This window comes from Strix aluco, chromosome 2, assembly GCF_031877795.1.
Source record: "Strix aluco isolate bStrAlu1 chromosome 2, bStrAlu1.hap1, whole genome shotgun sequence".
In the NCBI taxonomy this organism is placed as follows: Eukaryota; Metazoa; Chordata; class Aves; order Strigiformes; family Strigidae; genus Strix; species Strix aluco.
The window spans coordinates 28,084,501-28,111,133 of record NC_133932.1 but is presented as its reverse complement, the minus strand read 5'-3'; the positions used below and the strand labels follow the sequence as shown (position 1 = coordinate 28,111,133).

At 40.4% G+C, this 26,633-nt stretch overlaps 1 protein-coding gene across 1 annotated transcript in view; it reads right to left on the bottom strand.

The window, feature by feature from the left end:
* The window catches only part of CHODL (chondrolectin), a 28,612-nt gene extending 15,730 nt beyond the window's left edge, over nucleotides 1-12,882 (bottom strand). The window contains exon 1 of the mRNA XM_074816844.1: nucleotides 12,792-12,882. Coding sequence (XP_074672945.1) covers nucleotides 12,792-12,882 — 91 coding nt within the window. The remainder of the gene's footprint in view (nucleotides 1-12,791) is intronic.
* Nucleotides 12,883-26,633: the final 13,751 nt, after the last annotated feature.

Below are 26,633 nucleotides of genomic sequence, written 5' to 3'. Positions count from 1 at the left end.
AGTATGTGATGTAGAGTAGTAAGCTTTCTGGAAGAAGCTGTGAAATTTTTTTCTTCTAGTTAATTTAGTCCTTGTGTTTAGGCAATGACCTACTCTGAATCTTTTCTTTCTTCTTTTGAAGGGGACTTTTATCTGCTACAGTGGAGCTAGTTAAATGTGTTAATGGAAATCCAAAGTTGTGCCTTAATAGCTGGCAAATCGGTTGACATTTTCGTGCTCTTCTCAGAACACACAGAGATGTCAAGTTTTCAAGCTTCATTTTTTACAGCTTTCTCTCCTTACTAATTTCTGAACTACAAAGCAGAAATAATTTACCAGTGAAAAGCGACAGAATGGACCACATTATATAGCAGACAAGTATGGAAACATTAGCTACGGGCTATTTTACCTTTTTCTAACATCTTTGCAGCAGACAAGACTCTACTGTTTATTCTAAAGAAACATTTGTTATTTCTACTGTATAAATTGAATTCAAATTCTTCTGTCACAATTGACTAGAACTAGATTTGTAAGCAAGCCTATTGGAATGTATCAGGCTAGTTAGGCCTTTACAACCTTTCCACAAAATCTGCCCTGTGCTGCTTGAGAGAAGAAAGAAAACATGAAGGAAAACATTATTTCATCACAGGGTATCCAGAAAGGAAAAAAAAAGAAAAGCATGTTATTTAGTCCTTCCTTCAGCATGAGACCAAAGATCTAATGAATCAATTTAATAAGATCTAAGAACTTATTCTTACTGTTTTCCCTTACAAATGCTCATACAAGTTAAGGTTTCAACCAAACTTATCTATCTGCAGATGTGGGGTGTTTATGTCCTTCATTTCATGGAGTGTATTAGCTCCTCAATCCTTGACCTACCTTCCCTCACCCAAGCCCAGACCCTGGTCAGAAGAAGGCACAGAAATAGGCAAAACACACACTTTGGCTTGGTGTCATGAACCCATACCTTAGCTTTTGATCAACAATTGCTTTCTTGTCTGTTGAGGGAATAGTGCTGTGCTGAAGCAACGACTAACAAAGACTACTGTTTTTTTCTCTGGTTGCAAAACTGCAAGATTAGGTCTCCCCAGCTTCCCTAATGGAAATGTCTCCAGGTTTGTTCTTTCTACCCCTCGTGCGTACACGAGCCATACAACATAGTTCTGGCCCTGTTCCCTCAGCCTTAGCAGCTTTAGTTGCCTACTGCAGAGAACCTGAGCTGGCTGAAATTCCTTTGCGCTCACTTTGTCTCACCACGCCATTTAGCTGAAGAAAACAAGTGTACAGTACTTGCTCTAAGAAGTGTTAGTTACCATTTACATCCATATGGATCAATTTTCATCTTTGGGTGTCACATAGCAGCTCCATAGTAGAATGTTTTGATATCAATATTAAAACAAAGATAGCTTTTAGTTGAAATAACTGATACTTAGTTAAAACATTTCTGCAGATAATTCTGCAGGGGAAAAAAATCTCCTTCATGAAAAGGAGAAACAAGGAAATTCTCAGCTGATATCTCAATTATGTTTCCATTATGTTTTAATAATGATGTTTCATTAAACAAAAGTAATAGGTTACTTTAGGTCTGCCACGACACAAGTTATAGAAAATTGTCATTTAGAAGCAAAATTACTGATAAAGTACCCAGCTCAAAGACTCACCTCCCTAAGAGCATCAGGCTCAGTCCTAATTACACCCCCATGGGCAATGAGGGGCACAAAGCTTATCTTGAGTAACACACATGACTCAGCTGGAGGTTTGAAGATATCAGGTAGAAGATAAGCTCCCTGCTGTTAAACCCCATCCCTCTTCTTGAACCTCACAAACTAACCTACAGTCCAGGGTCCATTACCATTAGCATCCATCCAGATTAGTGGGGAACAGCAGCTGCATGTGCATAGCATAGGTGAGAAGAGAACAAAGGAATGCACAAAGCCTGCTGTAGAAAACTCCATTATGCTTTTATACTGTGACTTTTTTCTTCCTAAGATGATGGATTCCGCAGAAAACACCGGAATGTTAAATATTTAACACTAACCAGAGTCCCAACGGTCAGCATGAGACTGACAGAGGCCTCTGAAAGTAAAGTAACAAAGTAGAGACCTAAGGACTTAAGTGAAATAACAGCAAGACAGAAATCTACGTAAATTAACCGAAATATTCCACTAGCTAGATAATATTTCTCTGCTTGTCTTAAGATTAGTCTTGCTCTTGAATTTGTGTGAGCACACTCACTGCAGGCACTGTGTAAACAGCATGCAGAACACTGAGGAGTTTGTTTTCACCTGTCCCTGTGTCCCAGGGTGCTCCTTGCCAAGTCCCAGTAATGCACTCCAGAATGTGGCCATTAAGAGGCTGAAAGATACTAAAATTTTCCTCATCACATTTTGATTCACAGAATTGTCTAGGTTGGAAAAGACCTTGAAGATCATCCAGTCCAACCATCAACCCAACATTAACAGTTCCAAACTACACCATATCCCTCAGCGCTATGTCGACTCTACTGAAACACCTCCAGGGATGGGGACTCCACCACTGCCCTGGGCAGCCCATTCCAACGCCCAACAACCCATTCTGTAAAGAAATGCTTCCTAATATCCAGTCTAAGCCTTCCCTGGTGCAACTTGAGGCCATTACCTCTTGTCCTATCGCTTATTACTTGGTTAAAGAGACTCATCCCCAGCTCTCTGCAACCTCCTTTCAGGTAGTTGTAGAGGGCGATGAGGTCTACCCTCAGCCTCCTCTTCTTCAGACTAAACAACCCCAGTTCCCTCTTCAAAGCTGATGCATCTTGTCAACTAACCTTTGTATCATCCCATCAAATTTTGACTGGGTTCAGCCACTGGTCATGTTTTGATATATTATGTTACTGCTGTTGATGTTTTACTGCATCATATTTGTGTCCATCTATTGAATTTGTTCTTTTGATGATTCATATTATTTAAAAAAATACTGTGATAAGATTTTCCAATTACATTCTGTGTTCATTTATGATGAAAGCAAATTGTCATATTCTCTCCCAAAGTTTGTAATACTGAAGACACATCATTCTCTAGCTGAGTCAGTATTCAAGTCACAGGTGTTGCTTAGCTCATGCTCCTGAGCAGGGTAAGAAATTCCGTATGCTCATAAATTTGCCATTCAAATACCAGCTGCTATACACATCATATGCCAGCCTGTACCTGTATTAATATCCATAGCTAACTCTTCCATACTTTAATAGTTACTTTTTCCTCCTACCCTCCTAATAACCAAGTCTGCAGAGAGAAGAGACATTTATTATTGGTTTATACTTTCTCTGGATTAGGGGTTATGCCTAATCATCATAATACAGTTTCTCTAAAGTGATTTTTCTTTTGTGAAAAATTTCAAAGATTCCCAGTCCCTTTTAAGAGCTTATATAAAATAACTGAGGGCCACATTTGCCTATTAAGTAGCTGCACTTCAGGCAGATGTGTACAGGCAGACAGTTTGTATACATCATATCATATATGTATCATTAGCATGTAGACAATGTCTAAGGTGGCTTAGTAGAGGCTGGCCCCAACCTCTTAAGCAAAACTCATCTATTAGCCAGACTTTTTACAATACTTATCATAATGGAGTCCCTTTCTTGCTAAATTCTTAGGCATTAGCAAAAATTATGTATCGATAACATGTATAGAAGTGATAGGAAAAGGCAAATTCTTTCTATTCTCTCTCAAACGCATGCCAGATAATCTATCTTTAGCCATTAACCATCCCATATCTTGTGAATTAGTGAAGTCGATCACAGAGGTCCTCAGACACCAGCCAGACAGACATCTCCAGCAATAACACAGCTTTTGCAGAGAGAGAAAACAAGGGATGATGGAAATTGTAAGTAGAAAGTACTGTATTATACCAATCATACAGAGATTTAGTACAGTTATGCAGAACATGAAAGCTACACAAGAAGCATTTGTCCCAGCCCAGTCCCTCTCCTTTATTTTCTGTTTTGCCCTGGGAAGTGACTTTCAGTTCATTTATTGCCAAAGTTAAGTTTTCACCTGTATGTCAACCTTTACTAGTTATGTTATTGTGTTTCCAAGCACTTTTGGGGACAAGGGGTTGACTTGGTTATTTCTGAATAACCACTGTTCTCAATAGACTCATAACAGCTACACTTTTACAAAACCAAGCAATAGGAAAGGAGACTGTTTGTAAAGGAGCACTGGGCAGTGCTGATTTGAGTATTAAAAGAATATTACTTACCACTAACACCTGGATTCTGCCATCTGGCTGAATACAAAATATGAAAAATACAAAAATTAAATCTGATAGCTTCCCTGCATATTGCAGCAAAATAGCTTGTTAAAAACAAATATACATACGAACACTGATAAGTATTGACCCAAACGGATTATTTTTGGGGAGGTTTGTTAAAGCCTCTATGTGCTCAGAACTTGCACTGTTCTAGGTCTTGGGAAGACGCAAGCAAGGATTCCTTGTCCTACAAAACATAGATATGTTTTTCATTGTATTGAATAAAGCACTGGGAGGACCTGTCTTCCCCAGAGCAGACTAGAAGTTTGTCTGAATTTTCAAAATCAGGGATGTGGTGTTTCAGACACAGTCTTGTTCTTGATGTACTGGGAACTGGAATACCTGCCTGCATGAAAGGCTGCCATCTTCACCAAGCAGCGATAGGCTTATTCACTCATTTCACAAAGAAAATAAACACATACATTTATTTCTTATAGTTAGCTTCTCAGCCCCGGCACACATGGCAGGGATCTCAGGCCACTGATAATGGTGCTGTAAAGAAGTAGCTTGATGTCTAAATCTCATTAGAAGTTAATCAACACTTGACCATCCATAATTACCCTTGCAGGAAAACATACAATTACAATTATGTAAACCAATACAGGGTAAAGGTCTTGAACTGGAAAATAAATATCCATTTTTATGAAACAGTTTTAGTCACTGATTCAAATGATATGTCAGTGTCAAAAAAAACCCACCTATAAAGTATTACCCAGATACTTCTTTTCCCCCCTGCAGTCAAATCATTAAAGCCCTGACAGTTTTCCTTTCTAACTGAAACATACATACTTTTTGGCATCAGATCTGTTGCAGATATCTAGCACATCATAAATTTAAAGCCTGAGATCCATTTAGCTTTTCCTGTAATAACAGTTTTCCTCTCTTCTGATCATGTGAACTTTACGGGTATATATCACAGGGCTGATCATGGCAGCCAGCCACCTGCTTCTATAAGGGGCCAGTGCACAACTGCACTGTCCTAGGGGTTCGAAGTGCCACCATAGTTGCTAACACAACCCCCTAAAAACAGCAAGTTGCCTTTCCTTTTCCCATGTTAAAAGAGAACCAAGATTGGTATCAGACCTATATTTTTCCCCTATCTGTCTTTAACAGGTCTAACAACATTGTCACTGTGAACAATGCAGGCTCCTTGGCATCACCAAGCATGATGAGGACAATGCACTTAAACTTAGCGCTGGCATCCGCAGAGGTGATAGGCTTTCATCTCAACGTGATACAATCTGCATCTTCTCAACTGACAATAAGAAAAAAGTTACTATGAGCACAGGACACGGAGCATAAACATTTTCTTTTGCAATATACACTCAGCACCTCAGTTTCCCTAACAATGAATTATGTTTGTTAAAAAAAATGCAGAACTACCCTAAAGTATAAACTCTTCATGTGTATAAATATCCCTATTCACTTCCACAGACACAAGCAGGCAGGCCAATGATAACACCCAAATGTCAATGGAATCTATTCAAGTCTATTCAAAACAAGAGGAAATATGATGTGTTAGAAAGATCTACACATCTACAAGTCTGCTGCAGGATGTGGATTATTTACCCAGAACTTAAAAAAACCCCACACTTACTGCTGAAGCTGCTAACAGTGTTTTCAGAATAATGAAAACAATCAAGCAAAAAGTCTTATAGACACACACAAACATAATAAATTTTTTATATATCCCAGCCTGAAGACACACCAAGAGTGTTAATAAAAAAGCATAAATGACACGAACACTGACAAGACTGGCAAATTAAGTCCCTTCATCAATAGTTTTCTGTGTAGCTGTGAAGACCAGAACAGATTTCCCAGATACTTTTAAGACAGACACAACATGGCAGCTAATAAGTTGTTAGTATGTTGTAGAAGACTTGACAAAAACTGTAGTCTGAATGGCTTAAGTGTAATGTGTGCCAGCCTAGGGGAGCAGGAAATATTCTTACTCTCCTGTCCCAAACCAGCAGACATTTTCACACATACCTAATTTTATATACATCAGTAGACTCCCTCAACAGGATTTCTCACAGGCATAAATCTAAGTTTCCACTGATTGCTCATTTCTTATTTTTGTCTCTAGAAGGATATATTCATAAATCTTTAGCAATTAAAATATACTCTTCATCAATCATTATCCAGAGCAGGCATCATCCATTCTTATTCTTTTTTCAGTGAAATTTGAATGGCTTTTTCTAAGTAAGTGTATTTTCATGGATGTTACCAAGATGCCAGTATTTGCCACAGATGCAAGTAAAATGTATATATATGGATGTGAAATTATATTAATTTCCTTCATTTATGGACCTAAAGTTTCCTAGGGTGGAACACCTTACATGCATCTCAGTACAAGAGTACAACAGAGTGACCATCTTTTTGCAGTAGTTCCACAATTAAAAGAAAGCAACAGGCAAGTCCTTGCTCATTCACCTTTGTCATGGTTTGAGCCCAGAGGACAACTGAGTACCACTCACCCATTCACTCCCCCCTTCCCCCTCAGGAATGGGAAGGAGAAAATAAAGTAAAAGGCTCAGGAATCGAGGTAAGGACAGCAAGGGATGAATCACTCATTATAGTCACAGCAAAAGACAGACTTGTTAGCAGAAGAAAAAAAAAAAATCACTTTAATTCAAACACTAACACCACCACCACTTAACAGACAGAGGGGGACAGTGAGAAGCGTTACCACATCTTAAAAATACACCTTCCCCCACCCCTCCTTCTTCCCCAGCTCAGTCTTGCTCCCGGTTTCTCTACCTCCTCCCCCACAGTGGCGCAGGAGGCAGGGAATAGTGGGTGCAGTCAGTCCTGCTGCTTCTTCCTCCTCAGGGGGAGCACTCTTCTTATTCTCCCCTGCTCTGGCATGGTGTTTGTCTCACAGGAGATAGTCCTCCATGAACTTTCTCTGGCATGAGTTCTTCCCATGGGCTGCAGCTTGTTCCTGTGTTGCTCCACCATGGGTCACCCCCATGTGTTGCAACTGCAGGGGCTGCTTCTTCCCTCAGTCCCAGCCTTCTTCGGGCACAGCCACCTGCTCCGGTGTGGGGACCTCCACAGGCCGCAGGTGGGCATCTGCTCCACTGGTGACCTCCATGGGTGGCAGGGAGGGCGGCCCTGCCATCTCACCACAGGATACAGGGGCATCTCTACTCTGGCACACCTCTCCGCCTTCCTCCTCCTTTCTTCCACTGACCTTAGTGTTCGCATAGATGTCCTCCTTACAACTCATCCTCACAACTCCCAACCCTCTTTCAGGTTCCCCTACTTAAATACGTTATCACAGAGGCACAGCTAACTGGCCCAGGCTTAGTGCAAAGGCAAGTCCGACTTGGAGCCAGGGGGGACTTCAGGAAGCTTCTCACAGGGAGCCACTGCTGTAGCCCCCCTTCCTGCTACCAAAAACCCCTGGCACACAAAACCAGCACAACCTTCTACTAAAAAAAAAGTGGTAAAAGCCAATCCACATAGGATCTTAGAACTGCTGACAATTCACTTAAGGCAAAAAATAGAAGGGACCTTTGAGGGAAGGAGAAGTTAGAACATTTTTCTCTTAGGGTATATTATCCTTTATAATAAAGTTAAATGGAGATTATTTCACATCTTATGGTGAAATGGAGGTTATTTATACACATGAATCTATGGAGGTTATTTATACACATATACAACCCCATATGGGAAGAAACTGTTGAGATATATAGAGCAGGATTCATCTCACCAAACTTTAGTTATTCACAATGTACCTGTTCATATCTGAGCTGGCTCACTGACCTCACTATTGAAACAACCAAAAGAAACAGGCATTTTCAGGGTACATCTGCAGTATCATCAAAATCTATGTTAAAATTAATTCCACTCTAAAAATACTGATTTTTTTTTCCTTCACTGCTTATAAAGTGATCTTAGAGTGATTAGCTGTATACTGCAGCTACATTTAGATCTAGAGCCATGTCAACTGTTTAGTTAGGACTCAGTATTTAAGACTGCTTGGAACTGAAGGTCCTACTGTCTGTCAGTGGTGGGAGTAGGGACTGCTTCAGCAAAAGACTCAACTAATTTCCAACTAGTGAGTGACAGGTATGAGTATGGGATTAGAGTGTAGAAATTACTATCAAGTCATCGCTTCATATCACTTACTTCACATCAGTACTATACATTTTCGGATCCATGAGAGATTTGCAAAGAGAAAGTCATTATGAGAATTCGTTTAAAAAAATAGTGTGGTATAGAGCACTTTAAGAATCAAAGCGCATTTTCCTGCAAACATCTTATAATCAAGAAGTTTGAACTACACAGGATCAGACCTGAGCTACGGAGAAGTCAAGGTACAGAACATGACTTCAACAAGGCGACTTTTTTGCACCTAGCTGTTGCACTGGGACAGCACACCAGTCGTGTCTCACCAGCAACAAGAAAAGCCATGTGAAAGACAAGCAGACTATCGATACTGTCTCACATGTGACTTATCATAGCTCCCTCCATGGTAGGTATTTTCTCTTGGGCCCATTAACCAAGTGGGGTACTGGTGCTTGGCAATCACGAGTCTGAGAATTGCAATGCCTTCCTCTATCTTTGAGCAAGACACTGAGAAGAAATTGTATTCCTGGAAAAGTAGCATGCTCACCTGAGACAAAACACTAGAATTGTTCAACACTCTTCCCTTAGCCGCAGAATAGAGCCACTATCTGGCCAACCCGCATTGCTCTCCCCCATAGACAAGGAGGTAAGCTTTACAGGGTTGATAAAGGGGGGTCGCCTCTAATAAATCAGTTTCAGGAATCAGACTTCTATAAGTACTTTGGTGTTTCTACCTTGCTACAGGAGGACTCATTCACCATCATGCATCTCAGGTTAACAAAACTATGTTATGATCTAGGTCATAGCAGTTCACCTAATATAAAATGTCTTTCCACAGGGTATTATGGAACTTCTGGGTGCGGAGCAAGGTGTGTTTAGCAGAAACATATATTATATCCGAGAGTGATTACCTCATTTCACTTTAAGAACCTAGATCATCAATTTGTCCCCAAGAAGATATTGCTCGGAGAGTAATTAATAAAGGAGACCAGGAGAATTAAGTGCCCAACTTACCTTGTAGTTCTCAAAGTCTCAGCTTTAGTGATTACTAAGACCTACAACTGAACAAAAAGATCTTGTACCATGTGGGCATGCATGTCCATTAAAAGCTTTTCTAGTATGGAACCGAATGCTGGGCATTCACAACAAAATGTTGTCTTCGGTACACAACTGTTGCCTATGTATCCCATAGATGAGACTGGCAGTGTTTTTTCAAACTACACTTTCTCAAATTCTGAGCTACAAATGTAGCTTAAAATTAGCAGTCCATGCGCAAAAAAAAAAAAAACAGTGGAAGGTTTCATCTACAGAAAATACTTAAAAGTCTAACAGACAAAACTCAGGTGTAATAAGCAGGCCAAGCCAATTCAACTAAATTAAACTGTGCCTTTTGAGAAAGGGTTTGTTATCTCTATTCAATTCATTACCCATGAAGATACTACTTTAATTATCTTACTTTACAGTATTTTATGACCAACTCAAATCCGGTCATAAACTGTGCGAATGAACATATCCACATCCTTAAAGGCATCTGAAGCAAATAAGCCTATATTTTAGGGGCAACTCTTGCTGTTTCATGACCCACCAAATGCTTTCCTTCATTTGACATTTTATATATCCAAATACTTTAACACCAAAATGGATATATATTGCTTTAAAATACTGTATCAGTATTTAATCTGATATTGATGCATAGCAATAGCAAAGAGCAAAACTTTTAAAGCCATAGAAATAGAAAGCAAATATCAGCCATTAAACTATAACATCTATGATTAATACACAGGCTGTTAAATGATTAGTAATAAGATTAGCTTGCATCTTTCCTGCCCAACAGATACTTAAAGTAATTGCATCTTTGCAAACTGCATTATCATCACTTCATGTTCTTCATGATGTCATGGGACAGCAAGGCAGACTCAGCAGTTTCTCCTGAGCCCACTCTGATTTTTTTCTTTAAGAATCAATTCTCTGGCAACACTCGATATTCTGATATGGAGGCTGTGAGCACTGCGCACAAAACATCCGTCTACACTAAAAATTACAAAGCATTTGCATTACTTCTCTTACACAATTCCCAAATTAAAGGTGACAAAGAAGTAAGACCTACATGTGAATTGTTTGATGCAAGTACTTGTTTTAATTATATCCTAGGAAAATTAACATACTTGGAAAAAAAAAAAACCAAAACAGAAAACCTTTACCTAAGGAAATGACATTTTGAAAAGGTAGACCCTTCCTTCCCTGCCCTCTTGACACTGATCAAAATGGTTGAAATTCTGCAATTATTGCTAGGTCTGCTGCAAACTTACTGCAGTAAATGGGAATCTTTCCACAAGGTCCAGTGAGCATTCAAGTCCATTTCAGGAATGCTTTCTATGCGAGTGATAGGAATATATTTAACTTAGCCGGAATGAAAGCAGCAAGATTTCCATTTATTCCAGATTATCATGATTGAAGCATAATTAGCAATTTTTCAGAAACAGGTCTGGTTAAGATGTAAATTCGATTTTAAATGTAAGCCCATTTAAAACCAAACTGTTGGTTCTTATATAAGATAGACAGATAAGCTAGATGGAAGCCAGGTGAACAGCACACACTGACCAATAATTCAGTAGTACCATTTCTTGTTTGAAAAAACATCAACTACTACTACTAGTAGCACTAAACCTATCCACATGCATGTGGCAGGACAGGGGTGTGGCCTTTAAGAAGAAAAAAAAGTTCACCTGCCAGTGTATCAGAATATTCTGGCATAAGCATACTAAATATTTTTGGCTGTTATTGTCTAGAGAATCTTTATCTAATGAACACAACTTCAGCCAATATGCCTGATAGTAGATAAATGGTTCCTTCTGTAAGTGGCTTCAAACCCTCTCCTGTATTCTACCAGCCAAGTATTAGCAGCATAATACTGTGCTATGAGACTCACTGCATGCTTTGATACGCTTCAGGGAAATAGGGGGTAGAGCCTGTATTCTTTCAAAACCCCAAAGCCTTATATGCATCTAGGAACAGTTTGACTAAGCAGTATACACATATATTACAATTGTTTTAAAACCTGGACCTCTACTCAGTTTGCTACATGTCACTTAAATGCAGAAGCTTCAGCTAGAAGATTAAGGGACTGGGTTTCCTCAGTCACACATGGACTCCTCCACTGAGACATAATGCAAAATGCATCTCATAGATGAGTAATCTTCACTATTTCTTAAAATAACAAGGTGTTACATAGTATTTATATATATTGTTAAATTAAGAGCTCTGCTGTATCACATTACAATTCACATTATAACAGAGATACATGGAATATTTCAGGGTACACTTCAGGCAGGCAAGCTTTTTCAAAATGTAGGAAGTACTGCTACTTAGCTATTGTTTCCCAGAAGATGAAGTTTCACCAAAAGCCCAACAGCACATCTCAGTTCTGCACATGAACTTGCTTCAAATAAGACATCACCAGAATGGTCAGTGACTGTACTCCATCAGCAACTAAGAAAACTACCTGAATTCAGCAACCAGATGTTTGCTGAAAACAAGACTTACAAAAAAGTTTTCTTGCCATGCTACCATTACAGCCTCTGAAACTACCGTATACAAATAATTTGCATTGTTCTGGAATTAGTTTGTAAAGAGACATGTTCTTACCTGCATATACAAAGATTTACACACATAACTTAACAAGTAGGGTCAAGTGTGTAAATCTTTGTTTCAAGACAAATGTTGGGATGTGCCTGCACACACGACATGCCTCTGAGAGCCCGTTAGCTTTAGCTTGGAGGGTTTGACCCGAAGTGCAACCAAAAATAGCCTTTTCACTGAATTGAGCAGCTTCCGAGCATATGCACCTGTGTGCTGGAAATACCGAATGTGGTCCTACAGCTCTTAAATCAAACCTAAGCTCAAAAGTTAGATATAGATTTCTGAAGTGTCCGCCTCTCAGTTTTGAGAGTTATAGATACACCCACACATAACAAAACTATTCATGCTACACGCTCTTAGAAGTTTGCTTTTTCCTCCTAACTATATTACAGAGAAGAAGTATTCCTGTATAGATGCAAACAAATCTCTGTTGCTCAGAAAGACGCCGCAGCAAGTACACGCTCCACCTTCTCAAACAATTAAACCGGAGCTGCACCACGCAGGCGATCGGTCAAACCTGAACCTCTGCCTGCCCGAGACAGCCCCGCGCCGGCAGGAGCTGCCCGAGGGCGGCTGCAGAGGCCGCCCGACCGCCACCGTCCCGCCTCTGACCGCCCCGACCTGCGGCCGCTCCCCGCCCGCCGCCGCGGAGCCCCCGGGGACCAGCCCGGCCCCGGGCGCGCTCCTTCCGCCGCTCGCCCCCGACACGCGGGACGCTCCACGAGTGGGGCTGGTCCCAGGTCCTCCCCGCCGGGGTTCCCGCTCCTGCGAGCGCGGAGCTCCCGCGCCGACCCCCGGCCCCGCGCACTCACCGCTGAGGACGCGCCCGGCCAGCCCCCCGGGCCCGCACAGCACGGCGGCCGCCAGCACCGCCGCCAGACCCAGCCCGCCTCCGGACCCCATGGCGGCGGCCCCGCTGCCGCTGCCCCCCAGAAGCGCCTCGGGCGCTCAGGGCAGGCCGATGCCCGCCGCCGGGGAAGGGGCGCCCGCCCAGCTCCGCGCCGCTGCCCGCCACCGCCTCCCCTCCGCGCCGCCGTCCCGCCTATATCTGCTCCCCCCTGCCGAGGGCCGGCCCAGGCGGGCGGCCGGGACCGCCCCCGTGCCGCCCCCCGCCGCCCCCCGGCCGGCCACGACGGGGGCCGGCCCCGGGTCCGCGGGAGAGCGCCCGGGGGGCGGCCGTCTGCGCGGGGGGGCGGCGGGGGCGCGGAGGGTCCCGCCCGGAGCGGGGGGCCGCGGGGCGCGGGCCCTGCTCGCGGGCGCCCGTCTGGGCTGGGCAGGGGACGGGTGTCCGACGGGCGCTCGCCGCTCTTGCCGGGCGCTGGGCGGAGGGCGGCGAAGGCTCCCGGAGGGCGGCAGAGGCTCCCGGAGGGCGGGAGGGCGGCAGTCGGCCGCCGTCGGGGCCGCCCCTTCCCGCCCCGCGCTGGGGCTGCGGGGGGCGGCTGCCCCGCGCTGCCGGGTCCTGCGGGGTTCGCAGCCGTCTGACGGGGGGTGCGCGGGGTCAAGGCCCAGGGCCGTGTGCGTTTCCTATCTGTTAAGGGCTTTACAGCCTGACCTGGTCGGCGGTTTCCCTCTCAAGAACAGAAATGCACTATTGCCGACTTCAAATTGTGTAAGTGTACATCCGTATATGAAGGTGTATATACTGGAAAGTCCCCTTTTCTCACTGCCCTAGAAGATACTGCTGTCAAATTCACATCACTGTCACTCTGCGAATACACTGTAGTGATCCTTTGGACCTCTTCAAAGGACCACTCTGAAGACTTTGTTCTTCAGAGTCATGTTGCTAAGGTTTTTTCTGCAAATACAGTTTGTGGATTGTGTACTTGTGGATGCTTTGCCTTTAAATGGGATAGATCCTTACAGATAGGTTTAAAGGACATCTTGTATGCAAATTATTTGATGGTTTGCCAGTCAACTTCATCTTTCTCAGAACTCAGCTAGAGATCATATATATATGGCATATTAGTAAGTCATTTTCCCTTTGGATGTTTATAGCCAGGTTTTGAAGTCAATACATTTCAGATGACTGTGGATTTTAAAACACTTGATGGATTTCCTAGCTGCCTTAAAGCTACCTGAAATCAGTTTCTTACCAAAAAAACCATTGAAGATTATAAGCAGCAATGGAAAATTATGTCAAGCACTGCTGTGTTTTGCTACCAACTTTTTTGATTCAATAGCAGATATTTATTTGTTTGACTGATACAGATTTTTTTCCATATGGATTTTAGGCTTCCAAGCCAATAACTAATTTTTTCTACATCTATAGGTAAGTTGAGCTGTGATCTAAAACTGGTTGTACTGAGCAATACATTCTGAAATGGAGAAGTTACCTTAAATCTCCATGGCATCTGATATTCAACCTTTTCTTCTTGTAAAGCTGATGGTATGCAGAAAGAGAAGAGCATGACCAAAACCTATGATCTGAAACATGTTTGGTAATCAAAGCCTTTCAGTTCTATATGTTTTTAACCTACTCCTGTGTGGCAAATATGAGAGTTGAAGTTTGTGTGAATCATCTTGAATCTCAAGTGATGTTCAGCCAAAGAAGATGGGGAAAATTAGAAAGTTGTTACAAGTGTTCCAGAGTGTAAAGTCTCCTACTGCCTCAGAAATTACATGTGGATAGCAAGGGATGAAACCCTCCAAATTAGTGGGAATCTTATGTTGAATACCAGCCATAGATACTGAAAAGGTTGTCTTTCTTACAACTGCAAAACTTTGTTAGCTTGACAGCCCCTAAATCCACGTTGCAATGAAATAGTCATATATTTGCACAACTAAAGAAACTCGCCAGGCATCCACACCACCATCTCTTTTCCAGTGGAATTAACAGCATGCAGAGGAAAACAAAACAAATTCTGTCTTTAGAAAATTATGCAGCAGTTTTTTTGACATGCTTTATGCTGGTTTATTAGCCAAAATTGTATATACAGTGACTGTTCCTGGCATTCTGCTGATCTTTGCTGCACATCTCATCACACAAGTCTCTTGGGGGGGGGAAAAAAAAAAAAATAATAGTAGGTGCAGTTGTGTTGTGTTGAGACCAAACTGCATTTTCATAATTATCTGCAGAAACTTTCCAGGCTTGTCTTCATCTTACTTGCAGCCACTTGCTGCTTTCTTTCCTGCAGAAAGAAAACACAGAGCCCTCCAATACTGCATCAGAGGAGCTTTTCTTACCAGTGCCAATTCACACCAGCTAAGAAACTACCTATCAATTTCTCTACTTCTCCCTGTACCTTTCGTAGTTGAAGTATATTTCCTTTTTTTCCAGGAAATGGTCATTTCACTTTCAGTTAAAAGCAATGACTTCCCAGACCTGGCAACTGCATAATTTGCATTTGTTCATCAGGGCCTTCGAAATGATAGAAACAGGACTCACTGCTGGGACCAGGTTTATGGTCTTTATAATACATTCACTCTGTTGATACTGTGGTTTCATCTGCAATGTATGAACATAAGATATGGTCGCATTGTAGAGCAACCGAGCAACCTAGAATTTTCATAAATCACAATAATTATATGACAACTCAAAAACCTAGTAATGGATATTTCAAGGTTCTGTACCCAGAATATGAATAACTTTTAGTGCATTAAAAGTTTATAATGATTATTGCAAAAACCTAATGACTTGTACACCCATGAAATGACTCTGAAAGGCGGACTTTTTTCTCTGGCATCGTTATTTTGCCACATTGTAAGGTTTTATTTCCTAAGCTGGAGAATACAAAATTAGAAAGAGAATAGTTTAGCTGAACATAAATCTTTCAAAATACCGCTATCTTCAATCAGGGCTAGGTACTTTTCTAAGGTAACTTTTAGTCTAAGTCAAATTATTTGCCAAATCACAGAAGAAAATGGGTAAATTTGAGCAGTTTTTTTCCGTAAAGTAGCTAAATCATTGGATAATTTAATGGTATTTAGCCTATGAATTTGTGAATAAATATACTCATTAAATGCTGCTATGTTTCTCTTTATTGCTTTTTAAACACTTTAAAGACCAGACTGGGCCAATCTTAAAAGATGGTTACTAATCTTAAAACATACTTACCAATCTTAAAAGATGGTATCACTAATCAATTTTCAAACAAGCCGAGAAGGGAAAAAAAGTTGGAATAGTTGCCCTTTGGGGTGACTTAAGAGTTCCTCTATTTTACCATTCACCAAAGTGATAGTGCTCTATACTTCACTTCCATGAAGTGCTGTTTAAAGTCTTAGTTACAGCTGTTTGCTCAGTTCATTTCTCAGCGATGATTATTTTAATTTTCTTTCTGGTTTTCCCACGCGTATCTCATATTCTTCTGTCATTTGCCCACAAGCCTAGATGATGGAGTCTCTGAGGCTGCCCTGGTATACAACTGAAAGTATCAGGAGAAAAGAATTTAGTACATTTACCATGTGCAATGGCTTGCACTTGGGTAATTTATTAAATAACTTTGCCAGAGCTCTATCAATTTGATATCTCATTGGCTTCCAAAAATGGTTTAAGCTACTTAGCTTCTCCTGCCAATGTTCTTGGACTATAATAGCATTATATTTTTAATGTTTTTTTTTTTTATTCTGTAGTTATGGAAAAGAATTCAGTACAGATGCTAAAAACATTTGAGAAGTTGTAAAATGTACTAGAGGAGGGAAGGGATTAGAGAAATTTTAGGCTTCCTTCACTCCTCTTTAGCAGCATCTGAGGTACCATCCACCCATAAAGTTACTGCAAGTCATAAGAAGAGAAGCAGGAGAGAAGAAAGGAAATGTGCCATCATTCGTTATTCAAGTGTCTAAAAATGTGCAGCCTAGGCTGCACAATAATGGTGATGCTTAGAAATTCCCAATGGGAACCTGCGAGCTAGAGGTCTGCGTAGCTGGGGCCAGCAAGGCGCACCGGCTTGAATTACGATACCCCAGTTAGAATGGCACTGTTCCCACCTTAATCTGTCCAGCTCCGAAGCCAACTAATTCAGCACTAACTCAGGTCCTTCTGCATAGTGCTGCATTGCACAGTGCAAAATGCCGTTGTGGCTGTACGTGCAATGCAGTTTGACTGACAGTTACACCAAGTTCTGCCAAGGAAGACCAAAGTAATTTAATTTCCTTTGATTATAATCCATTTAGATGTAACATATAGCAGAAGTAGCTTTAAAAAAAAATGAGCAAAACGTTTTAGATAAACAGGGTTTCTTAAAGGCCACAGGACATTTTTTACTTATTAGCACAAAAATTGTAAATTCACAGATTTTTTAAGCATTCTTAAACCGTGATAACTTGTATCTACTAAAATAACATGCTTTTTCCCCTTCTTAAAATCCTATTAGAGCTAGTTCCTCAGCAAAATCTTAATGGCTCAGACCCAATTTATTAATATTCCTTGGTTTTGGATCAGACTAATCAGTAGAATGAAACTCTGTGCCTGTTAATTAAGCCTGATTCTCAAACTAGATGCAAAATACTAAGTGAGCAGCAGTTCTGTCCCAAATGGAGATAGTAAGTCATGTTTTGACTGCCAAGATGAGCATTTTGACAACTTTAAAGCTTTATTATGAAAACACATTCAAGGCAGGGAGGTAATTGAAAACAACTCTTGGTAGGAAATGCATCTTTCTGGATAAAAATAGTCGTTCACCAAAATTCACAGCTGAGTCAAATTTCTAGCCACTTCTTTCTCGGTCCTCTCAGGGGAAGCAGCAAGTGCGCAGCAGTATTCTCTTAAGAGGTATGCCCAGCTTCAAAGTCCAGGTGGCATCTACTGGAAGAGATTAAGTTATATCTTTGGGCGAGCACAAGCATCTGTATATCTCTACTCAATTTGCCTGAATGAGAACTTAAATTCAGGTTATTGGTGTTCATTAAACACCATGTAGAAAATGTGAGAGTTATTAAGATTAATATTATTCTTTCATTGTGCTACCCTGTTTTCCCTGTGTAGCAGATTGATGATAGGACTTCATTTGGATGTGAGGGTCTCTATGTATTACACATACCAGCAGTATTTATGTAAGTTTTGCCACTCTACCCCACAGGAAACATGCACTGCACATTTCCTTTTTGCTGTGACCTTTATGATTGTCTAATCTTACTTTGTGCTTATATATTTTACCAAACTCTTTGCATTCTGGAAATTTTTATAGACTTTCTGGACAGCAAGTTTGTTCAGGCATGTCATGAGTTTCACTCAAGTTTTCAGACCTTGTTTTTACTGCTTACTCTTAACTACTATTGTGATAGTTGAGCAGGACAGGTTTGCTAGGAGGGTTGATCAAGTGTTTTTGTAGATCAGTAACCATGTGAGAGGGAATACAGGTTTTATCTTGTACTTCTTTAGTCAAAGTGTTACTTTCTCCTAAAAACTTTATCTGTTTCTTAAAGCATGACTACTAGGCCAACACACCCACTCTTTCCTTCTCAGCTGCTTTCAGGCATTTAGAAAGAAAATGTGATTCAAAGATGTGGTAACCAATTAAGATTGATGACTATTAGGTCTGCTCAGCAGCAGAGGTTGCCTGGCAGTCTCAGGATCCTTCCTTTCCCTGTGGAACCTGAACTGTGGGTTGTGTTTTGCTTCTTACCATTGGCAGTATTTGTACCTACCAACAGAAGGGGTTCATCTAGGGTGCCAGAGACATAGTGAGCATCGCATATTATTTGCGAGGATGTGGTGATGTTGCCTTTTAAGCACTTTTTTGCAATGCATTTGTCAGTTTTTCTCAGCTCTACCAATACTTACTCTGTTCCTCTATCCCTTACCCTGTTATCCTAATCTGATAATTCTGTAAGTGTTACTGCAAGTATCCTGCAATGTTACCCTCTCTCAACCCTCTTCTTTCGGCACTAGGCTTCCCTAACTGCTGACACCGAGGCCTGCAGCTCATTCTTGCTCCTCCTGATAAGTCTGAATCATGTTCCGTACACCCTGTAATGCTGTGAAAGCAACTCTGTAGTGCTGATCTCCTCCTAACAGCAGTGATGTGATACAGCCACATGCAGAACCTGCTTTGTTCCCTGCCACACCTTTCTTTTTTCACCTCAATTCACCAATAAGCCTATTTTCCTTTTCAGGTTCTGCTGCCTCCTAAAACATGGGATCTACATGTCAGCCGAAGAGGTGAGAGTACTCAGGCAGCTGTGAGTGATAGGGATGTCTTCTCTCTCTTCTTCTCTGGAAAGGACTTAGTGTTTCTTAAGTAGAACAAGGAGTCCTGTCACTCAGAGTTTGCTTTTGTCAATGTCTCAACTTGTTAATGACCTAAGTAGCTCTAATACAAACCAGCATTTGAGTAGATGAAAACCAAAAAAAAAACCAAACCCACCTTTGTTTCACAACCTTGTTCTGTTTCCTAATGTGTTCTGATCAAATCATGCAATTTGTTAGCAATAACTCTCACCAAGCTTACAGCTTTGTGTTCTGAAGTTTGTAGTGCACTTGCTTTTGTCTCTTTCAAGCAGAATGTTGATGCTGGCATTACTTGAAGTCTACCTCATATAAGTTGCTGTTTGAGTCTATTCCTCCTGTCCTGGATAGGTCATCTCACGTCTCTTAGCCAGCCTACCCGATGGGTTCTCCTGTGATACAGAGGGAGTGAAAGGGGATATCTTGCATGTTGTGTCAAAGCAAGACAAACTATGCTTAACGTCAGGCTGGATACACTCACCATGCAAGACATGAGTGTGTGTGCAGAGATGATTACTTGCACCTCTGCTGGCTGAACTGTGTGGGCTGTAAATTAATGGAGTCATGACCAACTGAAGCAGAAATGCAAGAGCAAAGGGAAAGGGACATCAAAAATACACAGGAGCAAGATTGTCTTGTGTTGCTCCAGAGGCTGTTGTACTTGGATGTCAGCACCTGATGTTTCAAGTTTTTCTCACTGCCCTTCTGATCCGTTCTTGGCAGCAATAATAATATTACTTAGAAAACCTCAAAATAGAAATATGGTTCCTGGGATAAAATTGTTATCCTTCTTTAAGGGCCACTTCAAATTTCCTTAGAAGAGGCCCGACACGAGAAGGTTAGCTTTCACTAGCGCTATGTAGTCGGTGCTTCCCAACCTTGCTTGAACTTCCAGGCTGGCAAGAACTATCTCCTTGGGACAGAAACTGAAGTAAGAAATCCCGGAATCTCTGACCTGCATTTCCTTGTTGGCCTTACAAAGGCTCATAGCTTGAAATTTTTTACATTGACTCCCAGCTGATGACATCCTCATGTGCAGGCACTCATCCAGTGGCTTAGATCTTTAATTCCTCTCTATGAGAAGGAATCATCCTAATTCTCAGGCTTCAATACTGAGAATTAACAGTTAGGTGCTGCTGCCCTTGCTACCTTTGTCTTCTCCTTCATTCCCACACACAAACATGTTTCCTGCACAAAACAGTCTTTCACAGCTCTGGCTTTGTTCCAACCAGAAGTCCTGCAAATCAGAGGATCCCAAAAGCTGCTCCTTGCTGGAAGCAGAAGGAGTGGTGAGTGGTGGTGTTCCTGTAAAATTCCAGATTTCTGGCCTACTGTCTGTCTGGTTCAGCTGCTGGCAACTGGACCACAGGGCAGCTGTATCTCAGCCTTTCTGCCCGAGCAGCCAGTGTTTCAGACTTGTGTACATTTGTGCTTTTTGTGTATGGATACAGTTTAAAAGTAAAAGATTTCTGTCATCAGGATGGGTGGCTTGTATAAATACAGCTTGAGAAAGAGGAACAGGATGGATTGGAGAAAAACGTGGAGTTCAGCTAGTAGCTAGCTGCAAATAAGGCAAAACCTTCAAAAGCATAAGCGTGTTAGATCAAGCACACCTAACCTTTAGTGTTCCAATTAAGGAAAATGATCAGTATTTGTACAGTAAGATAATTACCTTTCATTTGTATCCTACATTGCTATACCTATGTCATTCCCTGCCTTGCTTACTGGCCGTTTAGCATTTCATTTGAAAGACTAGAACAGTATGGCTCGTTAACACAATCTAGTTCTCTGGAATCAAATGCGCTACGATGTTGAAGATCCAGAAGAAGCTAAACCAAATGTCATATTGCTTGTCTAACCTAGCATGTAACACTAAATCGGTGATCTCCATGGATTAGATCTCTTGAACAAATGGTGGTGTTTTCTAGATGCAAGGTCTATTAAGGCTACCTACACCTTAGGGGATTGCTTCTCTATTAAGGGGTAGCTTCATCATAGATCTCCCTTCAATAAGGAGAGCTACCATGGTCTCATAAGTTTCAGTAATTCAGATGGCAGTAACAGGGTGGGAGTGACTCCTTGCTGTTTCATGATTCTAATTCCTGGAGAGCTGGGATTAATTCAGTTGCAGATGTCAATTGTTGCTAATTCAGCTCTGCAGCGATAAGGTGGCTGATTCAGCAGGAAACAGAATTAATTTTCTTCTAGGCACATACTGGTATCTCTTTTCATGAGTTAAGTTATTTGTGATCCTCCCTACCTTGCAGAAACAGGCATGCCAGTTGTAACTACTGCTCTTGCATTCCCAATGAGGTCTAATCAATATTAGGGATGCCAGGAACTCTGAAGGCTTGGCTCTTGTGCTTCAGTCCAAAACTGAGCTTTGGCAACTGATACCATCTGAACATGCTACTGATCCTAAATTGTTCTTTTTAACTCCTTTCTTTTCATCCCCTTCTCCCTGAAACTTCCTGAAGTGAACCACTCAGGGAGGGGGAAGTCAATCCACACACAAAACACCCTGCAGCAGCTAGTTTAATGGATAACATGCATGAAATACAAAATCATCCTCTCTAGAAAGTCTAATCAGTATATTTTACTTCGTCTTTACAGAGAAGACTGAATAATCTCATGAGACTACATCACTGAATTAAAGCTTCAGTTGTTTCAAGGGTGGAAGGTTTTGTTCAAGGAGGAAGGAAAGAGAACTGCTGACTTCTGCAGCACAAAAAAATGTAGAAATTTAAGAAATAAGAATTCCTATATGAAAAGTTTGACTAATAAAAGCCTGAAAAAAAGTGTATAGCTTTATAGAAGGAAAGAGGAGATGCTTCTGTTCCTAGAGAACATTTGGCAAAGGTTATTTTTATTGCAAGAGGATAGGCTACCCAGGATACTACTTCAAAAACAAACACCTGGGGAGTCTTGTCTTAGGTAAACCTAAGCAAAAACAAGTACTATGCCAGGAATGCTGGTTACACTTGCTACAATAAAAGCTCTATGTAAAAAGCTTATGCAATACATACTCTAACTTTAAATTTGTGGAATAACTCTGCTTGTTAAAATGATTCTTGTCAAATGCTATATTGCACAAGTTGACCCATGTCTTCATGAGTTTCCAAAGTTGGAATGCCTTGAGCTCACTAGAGTTGAATGTCAAATGACAGGCTGTATTTGCAAGGAGATGGGATGGAAAATGCTTCATGACCTCTTGAAGGAAACTCACTGCAGAAAGCTCATTTGAATGTTTGTTGTTCCTTTTGAAGTCACGTGGCCATTCATCTGTTATGTGGTGTAAACTCTTACATCCAGTTTTGTAAATAGGCCATAAAACAACTAGATATAAGGGAATATCTGTAGTGAAACTGCAGAGTTAGTATTACTTGCAAAGCTTCCACCATATGGCAAGTCTGCAGGTGAGATAATTAAGGATTACTCTTAACCTTTTCAGAACATGTTCCCAAATGAAGGCCACTTTAACTAGTCTCTGAATTTGTCTGGATTCTCTTCTTTACCAAAATCCTGCTAACAAGCACTTTGGTGAGGTAAATATATTACTTAACCAACAATAAAAGCTAGTTACTTTTCATAGCTCAATGAAATAACATTAAATACCCGATTGTATTAAAATAGAACAAAAAATGCTAAAAGTTACTATAGAAGCAGTTTTTGGTGTCTATTAGCTTCATACAGGTTTGCAATTTGCAGGAATCAGACTAGCAGAACTGCTCATGAGAACTGAAATTATAGTTAAAAGCAGCAACAGAAAACCTTTTTATTCATCTTTGAAAGAACACATTATGGTCGAGATCTCAGTTCTTTTGGACTCGTTTAATTATGATTGCTTCAGTAGGAGAAAAAGCTTGAAATTGTATTTTTTTTAGCACTTACTTTCAGAGAGACCCAAATTGTATCAAGAATTAGAGAATATATATTATATAAACATATATATGTAATAATAGACTAATATATGCTAATGTTTTAGTATATATTCTATATGAGTATATATATTAGAGTACAATATTCCCCATTGTTCAAGTAGAGTGATGATAGCTAAAAAATAATCAAGTGCTGTAAGCATGAGTTTATCTGTCTCAAAACAATGCAAAAACCTACTAATTCCTGTGTTCTATATAAGCTACTTCAGTCATAAAACTGAAAAAATTGAACATTTCATTTGGCGCATGTATCCATCTTTTTGCTGGAATTTAAAGTGTTTTAGAGACATATCTGATACAATCAGGAATGTTAGATTGCCATATCTTCCTAGCTTAACTTTGGCCAAGTGGTTAATGGTAGATAGTTGTGCCTTTTTAAAGTGTTTGGGTTTTTTGTTTGGGGTGGGGTTTTTTAGGAAACTAAAACCTTAACACACATATAACTAATCAAATTATTAAAAGATCAAGGGTGTGCCTGTTTGGGGATGGTGACAGGAAAGTGCCTTTGAACTTGTAAAAGCGTAACTACTACTTTCTTATTCCTACCTCCTATTATTTCCCCAAAAATATTAATATCAGGCTATTTTTCTCTCCTTATTTTGTATAGTCTTCTTTTCCTCCTTCCTAGATTTATACATGAGACTAGTCTGTTCTCCTGTCTTGCACTGAAGTTGAGCAATCCCACTACCAACAGAACCATCTGTTTTTATCCAGGGATATCTTGATTTTTCTTTCTTTCACGTAACTTGTTTAAACATTTATTATTCTTCAAGTTAGGACTAAATTTCCAACTCATGGAGATAAGTCCACTTCAATACATCATACTCTCTCACTAGTTGAATCTTTTCCTTTGGATACTGCTTTATCTCCATTTTAGCCCTCTTTGTTGTCCCAACTTCTATTCCACCAACATTTGTTGCATGCAATTCTCTACACATGGTCCTCTTTCCTCTCTGTAGAGAGAGAATGCTAATAACAAAATCTTCCTTTAGAAAAGCCTTGACAATATAAAGTTATTTTGCTACAGAGGAAAGAAGAAAATAATTTCACATATACAAGGTGCATGTTTCTCTCTGAGCAAGGAGCAAAATTGATTAAATCATTAAATGCAAAACATCTTGGTGTTTGTGGCTGTTCCAGCTGCCTAATATGGAAAACCTGAGAGGGTTTCTTAGTAAGATGGGCGAAGGGACTGCAGCCAAGTGGCTGCATGGGAACTGTCCTCAAAGTAGTGGTCTTAGTTGGCAGAACTGGCTGTAGGTATGTTGTGGTGCTGAATTATATTAGGAAAGAATTGTTTTTGTCTAAGTGTTAAAAGCATCAGTAAAAGGTATGAGTTAAATTACATATATAGTAAGGTACTGTATTTCAAACATTTTCCTAAGCATGTTAAGGAAAATAAAAGAACAGCCAGGTATCTTTGAGAACTTGCAAATGTTTATAAATAGTGCTGTAGGAGTATCTGAGTGGAAACAAAATTTTAAGTTAAATTTTGTTTTCCTTGTCTCTCCTTAAGTGTTCTTCCCCAATTGTCCATTCACATCAAGATTGTCTCCATCCCGAAAGCACAAAAGCTAGAAATGAGTGGTTCTGCTGTCTGTTATAGGAGCTGTATTTTGACAGGTTTTAGTATGCAAACATCTTAAATATAGTTTTGCTGATCCAGAAAAATCTCAAAGCATCCTATTCTGATCTCATGTGTGTTGCAGATCTTGCCCTGCTTGCCTTAAGGCTCATGAGAGACTTGCTGCTGACTTGAATGACCCAAGACTTGGGAATCCTCTTTCTACAAATAATACGAACTCTATCTCTTCAGGGGGTTTATTGATCTCAACTGACATAGTGTCAGTGAACTGTTCCCAAATGTCCAAGATACTTTCCTAGGCTGCCATGACATTATGGAGCCATATCTGGGATTGTCCTGAGCCACATGATCTGCACAAAATTGATGGTAAACTTGCAGGGAAGCCAGAACTGAATTATGTGGTCTGCTTTTATTTGGGGTGAGTATTTAGGAGATGTGAAGAACTAAAAGTCATATTGCATGAGTATCTTCGCTGTTGCTCCCTCAATGTGAATGCACATTGCATGTTTAGGTAGCTGAAATGTCTAAGGTCCTGGAGAATGGAAGGAGGCCTCTGGAAAGGGATGGATTCCTCTGGACTGAATGTGAGGCACAAATTTTATTTAAAAAATAGTAATAATAAAAAACATTGCTGAAGGAAATTAGACAAAAATGTTGCCCTACTATTTCCTAGAGAGTCCTACACTGCCATCTTCTGGGGGCATGAAGAGAACTAAGACAGTGAGGAATGAGCAATGAGGAGCTTGAGAACATACTCTGCTTTCAAAAGCTGGAAAAGGTCCTCATTGACCTCTCAAACCAGGTTGCTGGAGAGAGATCTGCTGAACTACATTTCCCATTTTCTTGACCTCTGAATAACCTGTACACTTACATTTCTGATGATTGAATTATCTTCTCTGTTTAAGATTTTTGATCTGTGTGGTATATGGACAAATAACCAAGAGGGTCTGATAGAAGCTGGCCAAAATAACTCTGCAAAAGTTCTTAATTTTTGGTTAAAAATCGGAGTTACAAGTTTGAGAGGTTTCACTTCTGCTTTATATAAAAGAAAATTGATGTTACAGAAAGAAATCTTTGTTAGAAACATCAATCCATGGAGACATATTGGTTGAAATCCCACACAAAGCAAATTCAGAGGAAACTATTATGTAGAAAATCTCTTCTTGTAAAATCAGTTTTTACCTGATGATTCTAATTGCAATGAATCTAGAGGCTGATCATCAAGTTTTCATTTAAAAACAAAAAGTACTTAGTTTTTCTTTCATATATCTTCATTCTGTGGTATTGACTGAAGTTGCCCTTTTCACATTACTATGTTCACATTAATACTTTCCACTTTATGACAAACTATGCATTCCACATTAGAGCTTTCTACACTTAGAGTCAAGGTTTCAGAGAATCCTAATGGCACAAAGAGAAACACAAACCATATTTAAAAACAACAACAAAAAAACAAACCTTTTGTGATAGTGTGTCAAAATAAACCTTTTCAGTTTAACACACTTTCTCCAAGGGATGGACTTTTCACCCTGTTATGAGATCATCACACATGGTCTGTATCCCATAATTTATATTTCATCGAGTTTTCAGATTTCAGATCTACTTTCTTATCCATGAAAATCAATACAATTTCTGTATCCATTTATTAAGTTGTGATGGAAAGGACATGAGTCATCACTGGCTAACTTTGTTCAATATGATACAGCATCAGCTTAATAGCCTCTGAAGATCTTGTCACATTTAGCTATACACCATTACTGTGGCAACCACTTCTTCTTTAATAGTGATTTTTGTGTCCTACCCCTTCCAATGCTATTAATGTGTATCGGTTGTTAATAGCTATATAGTTCTTCAGGTGTGCAGTAGGTGTGCTTTCAAGTGTATCACTACAAATGCAAGGTGCAAAACAAAAATGGCAAAGGAATATAAATGTTGATTTACTTCAAGGCCTTATCCGTCTGTATTT